Here is an 8140-nt window from a genome sequence, read left to right on the forward strand (position 1 = left end):
TACTCTCTCGAGATCTAGCTCCAGTCGAAGGTTTCGGTCGTCACTCGGAATGGATGAAGGAGGTGAATAACTCTCAAGCTTCTTCTCACGCATTTTTCTGGATCACAGGGAAAACCCTAGGTTGCAGGGGTAATCCCTAGATAGTTTGGAATTCTGCTCATCGGCTTTTTTATATAGAGCTTAGATCGCTGACAGCATTAATGGACTGCTTTGATTTTGACATTCGACGCATTTAGTCCTTTCTGAATCCCTGCTGCCAACGACGTGGTAGTTGAGATGTCAACATTATCTTTTGATTTGTGTTGATGCGTTCATTCCACCCACCTTGCGTTGATCCCATTATTCTGCGTTATCGTGTAGCTGCAATTGTGTAGTGACTACATTCACTTAATACCGTAACTTCTACACGATGACCGCAATCGCTTGACGATTGCAACTCCTATGTGATGGATGCATACCACTAATTACCGCAACATCCATGCGTTGATCGAGCACGCTCGCCTTTGTGATGGAGAGTTTCTCCGCATGCAATCGTCTATGCGGTTGTCTGGTTTCCGCATTTACGTCCACTGAGCGTTAGCTACAAAAATAAATAATTGAACGCTCAATGCAAAATAACGAGTTAGTTGAGATTCGTAATGCTGAACGCCGAAAACTCAATTTCTCTTGAATTCCCAACATAATTGCCGCAAATTCTGCTTAACGACCTTCATAATTCTATATAAAAGGCCTAAGATGACATGCATTTCTGCATGTAATTAGTATGCGGTGAACGGGTTGAGAAGGGGTTCGGCTAACACTTTCTAGGATGCGTTCTTGTTATGCGTTCATGCAACACACATGCAATAGCAAATCATCTCTTGACGCAAATGCGACGGCTTCTAATACTAGAACGCATGTGATATATGCGATGAGTCTATAGGACCTACACATAAGCCTCTATTCTTATCTATGCGATGACAAAATGACACACACACAAATAAGGCGACCACATAATATCATAACCTATCTATAGGGTGCATGCGATGCAGGTTGGCAAACAGAGCTTATCTCTAAGTCCCTATCTCTTGCTTATGCAGATCTAATCTTGCTCTTTCGAGTCTAGTGGCCTCCTAACCCATGCCTTGTGCCACACCTTTTAACTTCCTGGGCATTACTCAATGCCTACTATATGCCCACCTAGGCTAACTCAACTGTTTGCATACCACCATACTGGCCTTTACTAAGCTCTTTGTAAAGTTAACTCTTTCTTGGCAACCTCGACCCATCCTTCCCTCTATATGGCCATCAACGCAAGCGTCATGCTAGACTTAGCCCATTTCCTCCCTTGAACGCATAGTACATCATGCCTGCATCGCATCTAGTGCTCTGATTTCCATCCAAGTGTTAGTTTCCCCATCTCACCCGAGAGCTCAACTACTAACACCTAGGAAGTTTTCTACCCTCTTTCAACTGGCCACATGCCTAAATTTTCGTTTCTTTGGGCTCTCAAATTTTTCTCTAAGTGTTGGTTGCCCTCTTGTCCACCCGAGAAAACTTCTTTCTAATACCCGAAAAATTTTTCTCTTTTTAAATATCATACACGTATTCATCTTATACTTCACATACCAATTAACTAAAGTAAACATCATTAACTCGTAATTATGGAGGCTTAACATAATTAATTAATAAAATAGGTTTAGGGGTTTACACCTTGGCAATATGACAATCAAACAATTCATAAAGGGAGTGACACTTCTGAATTTGATTGGATGAGGAAGCAAATTCTTCTAATACCACTCAATCATAATATCTCTACCGCTACAAGCTCGGCCTAACCTAAACAAAAGGGACACTTATTCACTTTTCTGTTCAATAAAGAAGCAATCACTTAAGCATCAACCTTTTCAATGGCCTTTCTTATCAAGGAAAATAAACCTCCTATTTTGCCCACCCCTATAGACAGCAGAGTCCAACATCTTTTGGATAATTTTCCTACCCTAACAACTCAAACAAACGACCTTCCCCCACTTAGGGACATCCAACATAACATAGACTTCATACCGGGATCATCCTTACCTCACCTTTCTCACTACAAAATGAGCCCATCGGAATATCAAATACTTAATGAGATCATTCAGGATTTGCTTCATAAAAAGCATATTCAATCGAGCCTTAGCCCTTGTGCGGTGCCCGCTCTTTTAGCCTCAAAGAAACATGGTTTATAACGCTTATGTATTGACGTCGGGCAACAACTAAAATAACCATCAAATACCGTTTTCCTATACCTCAAATTTCTGATTTGTTGGATCAATTAGCTGGATAAAAAATATTCTCCAAATTGATCTTGCTAGTGGATATCACCAAAATCCGTATAAGACAAGGTGACGAATGGAAAATAGCCTTCAAAACCAACGAGTGACTCTTTGAGTGGCTTGTAATGCCATTTGGGTTATCCAATGCCCCTAGCATGTTTATGAGGCTTATGAACCAACTTTTTTCCCCTTCTTAACAAATATGTTGTTATTTATTTTCATGACATTGGTTTACAGCAAATCCACTGAAAACCATCTCATACACCTCAAGGAAGTATTTTATATTTTAGCTTATAATTCTCTAGTCATCAATATTAAGAAGTGTGCATTTCAAAATTCCAGTGTTTGCTTTTTAGGAGTCGTCATCAATAGTCAAGGAGTTTAAGCGGATCCAACCAAACTTCAAGCCATAATAGAATGGTGGCCACCTAAAAAGTAAAAGAGGTGTAATCCTTCCTTAGTCTTGCTTCATTTTATCATAAATTCATTAGAAATTTTAGCTCTCTAGCAACTTCTCTTACCAATTTCCTTAAGAAAGGAAAGTTCGAATGGAATGAAGATACCTTACATAGTTTCGATACGTTGAAATCCAAATTATCATCTCCTCCAGTCCTAGCTATACTCGATTTCTTTTAGGCATTCAAAGTTGCTGTTGATGCTTGTAGGGTAGGTATTAGGGTTGTCTTATCTTAGCAAAATCACCCAATTGAGTTCTTTAGTGAAACATTGAGTGAACCTTGCCAAAAAAGGTCCACCTACGAATAGAAACTATACTCCTTAGTTTGCACTCCATCATTGGGAACACTACCTCATTGGAAAAGAATTTGTCTTACTCACTGACTAGTACTCCTTAAAATTTTTACATTCCCAAAAGCATGTTGGTAGAATGCACATTAGATGGATTACTTTTATCAAAAAATTTGACTTCGTGATCAAACACACTTCAGTGTCTTCGAATAAGGTAGTAGATGCTTTAAGTAGGAAAGCCAATTTATTAAACTTTTATGTGGATCCATTATTGGTTTTGACCACTGTCCTATATCATATGAATATGACCCTGATTTCCATGACACATGACAATCTTGTTTAACTAACAACAGATGTATAGACTTCCACTTACTTGATGGATTCCTTTTCTACCTCAAGGATCTCTTAGAGAAGCATTTATCCAAGAAGTTCACTCAAACAGTTTAGCCATATATTTTGGAAGGGACAAAACCCTAATTTCAATTAGTGAACGTTTTTATTGGCCGCAAAAAAGGAAAGATGTAAGCAACTTTGTAAAACGATGTTTTATATGTCAAAAAGTCAAAGGAAGAACTCAAGATACTGGACTATACACACCTTTACTCATTCCAAATTTATATGGAAGGATTTATCCATGGATTTTATCCCTAGATTACCTAAAACACAAAGAGGTTTTGGATCCATATTTATTTTTGTGGACAGATTTAGCAAGATGACACATTTTATTGCTTACAAAAAAACATCCGATGCTATGAACCTCGCTAACCACTTTTTCAGTGAGATTGTCATAATCCATGGGATCCCAAAATCAATAGTAACAGATCGAGATTAGTTCATGAGTTTCTTTTGGAAAAGTCTTTGGAAAAGGTTTGACACAAACCTAAAATTCAACACTATAAGCCACCCTCAAATAGATGGCTAAACGAAAGTAACAAATAGGACACTTGGCAACCTACTTAGATGTCTTTCCAGCAACAAACTGAGAATATGGATACTTGTCTTGCCTAAGTTGAATTTGCTTACAACAATATACAGAAGAAATCTACAAGGAAGTGTCCATTTGAAGTAGTTTATACTAAACATCCCTGTCTAACTTTTGATCTTATTAATCTTCCATCATCTATTGATTTAAGTACAGAAGCAAAAAAAAAAAATGGTAGACCGAATAAAAAAATTACACCAGGAAGTAATAGACCACCTAGAAGTTGTCAATGCATCATACAAAGCTAAAGCTGATCAACACAAACACATCCAAATCTTCCAACCTGGAGATCTAGTAATGATCCATCTCAGAAAAACAAGGCTACCCACTGGAAATTACAACAAACTCTCCAACAAGAAGCTCAGACCATTCAAAATCATGAATAAAATTAGAGAAAATGCCTATCAACTTGCCTTCTTCCTTCACTCAACATCCAATTCACATTCAATGTTGTGGACCTCACTCCATATTACCCACTAGATAAATTTCACCTAGCAACATAACTCGAGTTGAGTTATTCTTTGTTGGGGAAGGAAAATTGATGTAGGGTATTTTAGGAATTCTTACAAGTTTTTTGTCAAATGTATTTTTCATTAGTATTTATTCATTTTGTTAATTTTAGTTTAGGTGTGACCCTATCCTTCCTCTTTGTGTCTATTTAAAGGGGGTTAGGTTTAGATTAGTTAGTTAGTTAGTTTAGGGGTGATCAAGCCTTTTCTTCTTGGGTCTATTTAAGGAGAACTTGTCTTCTATTCTCACACACATTTTAATAAAACTTTCTTCAAGATTTGCTCAAAGATTTGAGTGCTACATCATCAAGTGTCGGAATGCTACTTACAATGTCGAAACACGCTCACAATTTCTGTGTGTGCATTTTCCTTGTTTAGTTTGAGTTATAAAATCTCTTAGCCCCCATTCCCGATTTCCTATCTTATTTACTATTTTATGCAAGTTTCTTTGTATTTGGCTCGTTTAAGAAAAACATTTAGCTCATGATTGCATGTGATTTATAGAGCCTGATCCCAATAGTGAGTTTACTTATTGAATATTTTTCATACTCATCCTATCTTTAAACATTTTTCAAGTCAAGGAAAGAACAAACTAGACACTTGACGAAGGGATCTGTTGATGGTGTCATGAGACTAGTATCATCGCTTCTGCATATTATGTTTTGAGTCTTATAGTTTTCCATCGCATTTTTAGAAATCCCGAACTAAAATTTGTTGTTATTCAAAAAATTGATTTAATGATATTTTAATTCTTTTTCCTTAATTTATTTATCAGAAAATTTTATTTTTAATTTAAAAAGTTAATTAATTGGTTAATAAAATTGCAAGGACGTAGTAATCACTCCAGTAAGAGGTCTTCTAGAATTGAGTGCACAAAAGAAATTGTAGTCAAATATGGTTAGAGCCCGATCTTATAGGTTAATTTGAGTATCTCCCTTAGAAGGTAAATACAAGCTGCATGAGTTGATGACCTTAATCTTCTAGATTATCAAAAAATTTGCTTCCTTTGCTTTCTAATCACTGAGCTGAACAGGGAAAAAAAAAATCAGAATCATTTTCCTTTTAAAGCATTACACACAAAATAGGCCAAAAGTTGAAACTTCTGTAGTCAACATCAGGTTTGCAAGAGTTGGTTCTTGCTTTCTGATAAGCTTAGCCCTTTATAAACGTCAAGCATTGGAAATGTCTTATTCAAACGCTTGGAAGAATCCTCACAAATAACTCCCAATCTGTACAGAGCGTTAGCCAACTCCATAGCCTCTGCTCGCCACCCAGCATAAGCGATCCCCTCGATTAACAAGACGTAACTAGTTTTGTTCGGTACACAACCTTTTTCAACCATTGTTATTAGCAACTCAATGCCTTCAAAAACCCTGTGTGCTTTACACATTCCCAGCAGAACAATGTTGAAGCTGATCACTGTTGGCTGGAAGTTGGTAGCTTCCATGTCTACCAACAATCCAATAGCCTCATCGACCAACCCGTCCCGACACAAGCATGAGATCAGAGAATTGTACGTTATCTCGTCAGGATCAATTCCTTTTCTTATCATTTCTGATATCATCTCCAGAGCCTTGATCTTCTTCCCACAGCTCCAAAGTGCACTGAACATTGTGTTGTAGGAGCTCACATTTGGAGGGCAACCCACTTCATCTAGCTTCTCAAAGATGTCTAAAGCCAGATCAGCGCTACCAAATTTACAAAGAGTAGCTAAAATTGTATTGTAGTTAACAATATCAGGCAAACAACCATCAGAAACCATTTTGTGCAAATACTCAATTGCTAAATCTAATCTCCCTTCTTTGCAGAAGGCAGAAATCAGTGGATCATAGCTATATGCATCTGGGGTTAAGCCTTTCTCCTTCATCACCTTCAACACATTCACTGCTTCCCCAACTCTCCCTTCACGACACAACGAACTAATTAAGATGCTGTGAGTAACGACATTCGGCTCACAGCCAATTAAAACCATGTCTTTCATAAGCTTCTCCCCGTCTGCCCACCTGCTTTTGTTTAAAAAGGAACGCAGCAGAATATTGTATGAAATCACATCTGGATTACACCCTCTAGCTGATAAACCCTGAACAAATTCCACAGCTCGATCCTCCATTCCTTCCTTGCAAATACCCCTAATGATGGCATTGTATGTATACAAGTCGGGACGGAGGCCCCTCGACAGCAATTCATCAAACAGCTCAAGAGCTTCATTGATTCTACCTTCAAGAATGGTTGCTTCTATAAGAATTGTGTAAGTAATCACAGATGGTTTACATCCATCCTTCAAAAGCTCATCCATAACTTCAAAAGCAAGCTCAAGCTTTCCCCTACTACACAAACACCCAATCATTATATTGTATGTAACAACATCAGGGGAAAATCCCCTGCTGCGCATTCTATCAAACACCTTGTTTGCAGACTCAATTTGATTAGCTTTACTAAACCCACTAATCATAGCATTGTAAGAATAAACATCAGGGTCACCATAAGTTTCCAAAATCTCCATAACCCTCATAGCTTTCTTCAAATTCCTCGAATTAAAAAACCCTTTAATGAGCTTCGTACAGAGAACAACATCAGGTTTAAAGCCTTTACTCACCACGCTTTCGAGAAAATAGAGCGACTCATTGTGCTTCCCAGCTCTGCAGGATCTGTTGAGGAGTTTCATCAAATGGGCATCTCTGTTATGGAGATTGGAGAAATGGGGTTCTCTGGATTCAGCAGAAGATGCGCCATTTCTGAGATGGGTTTTGTTTGAAAATTTGCGAGTGACGAGGGAGTCTGAATGTGATTGGGGAATTGTTGGCTTCGATAATGGGTTGGTGAAATGGAGGCTCTGAGGGAGAAATTCCGATGAAAACATGCTCGTTGATGGAGATTGCTATGCCATTTGAAGTTCTTGGAGATGGAGCATCGTCTTTTGTTTGAATTGAGGAGGATTTGGAAACGTTTCTTTTTCTCTAGTGCCAAGAGAAACGAGCAACAGAAATATCAAAAGCAAATCTAATCCAAGTGGATTCTATTGTAGAGCATTAGCCTTTGGATAAGGAATCCATGAGGTAGGCCTCACTTGTACACCTCATCTATATCGATGAAGATCGAACCTTCCATTTAAAAAAGAAAGGTCATTCAACGCTTACTTTGACGAATGGATGAGTATAAATTAGTTTTTAATTATTAAAATAATACCCAAAATTAGGAAAATTCGTACCCATGGCCTCTATTTAGGGTTCCACTCGAAATTTGATCTCACTTTAAAAAAAGGTTCGAAATTTGGCATTCTACTTACGTCAGTCGCATGTGAAAGTACCGTTTTAACCCCAAAGCGCATGCGAGGCCAGACGCAACCCAGATTTCTCACTCCTTCATCTCGTTCCTCAATTCACCCTGCTCTCCTTCATTTTTTTCTTAATTTTTTCCCTTCTTTTGAATTCTTCCTCTCGCTTCTTCCTCTCTTTCTTCCTCTAGCTTCTTCCTTGTCAATTTTGTATTTTTTTTTATTTCAGTCTTTTCCTTTATTTGAATTCTCACTCTCGCTTCATTCTCTTATTTCTTGATCTCACTCTCGCTTCTTCCTCTCGTTCTGATTCACGCTCCAACTCACATATTTG

General features: G+C 37.9%; 1 protein-coding gene across 1 annotated transcript; it reads right to left on the minus strand.

Annotated features, from left to right (window-relative positions):
• Positions 1-5414: 5414 nt before the first annotated feature.
• On the minus strand, positions 5415-7614 carry LOC120072349 (Pentatricopeptide repeat (PPR-like) superfamily protein). Its single transcript, XM_039024831.2, has one exon. The coding sequence runs from the start codon at positions 7390-7392 to the stop codon at positions 5647-5649; it is 1746 nt and encodes a 581-aa protein (XP_038880759.2). The 5' UTR covers positions 7393-7614; the 3' UTR covers positions 5415-5646.
• Positions 7615-8140: the final 526 nt, after the last annotated feature.

This window comes from Benincasa hispida, chromosome 2 (genome assembly GCF_027475165.1).
Source record: "Benincasa hispida cultivar pf3 chromosome 2, pf3_genome.v1.1, whole genome shotgun sequence".
In the NCBI taxonomy this organism is placed as follows: Eukaryota; Viridiplantae; Streptophyta; class Magnoliopsida; order Cucurbitales; family Cucurbitaceae; genus Benincasa; species Benincasa hispida.

Bases quoted from the DNA above. Each gene is read 5' to 3' on its own strand.
- LOC120072349 (XM_039024831.2), bottom strand. From the start codon at position 7,392: ATGTTTTCATCGGAATTTCTCCCTCAGAGCCTCCATTTCACCAACCCA.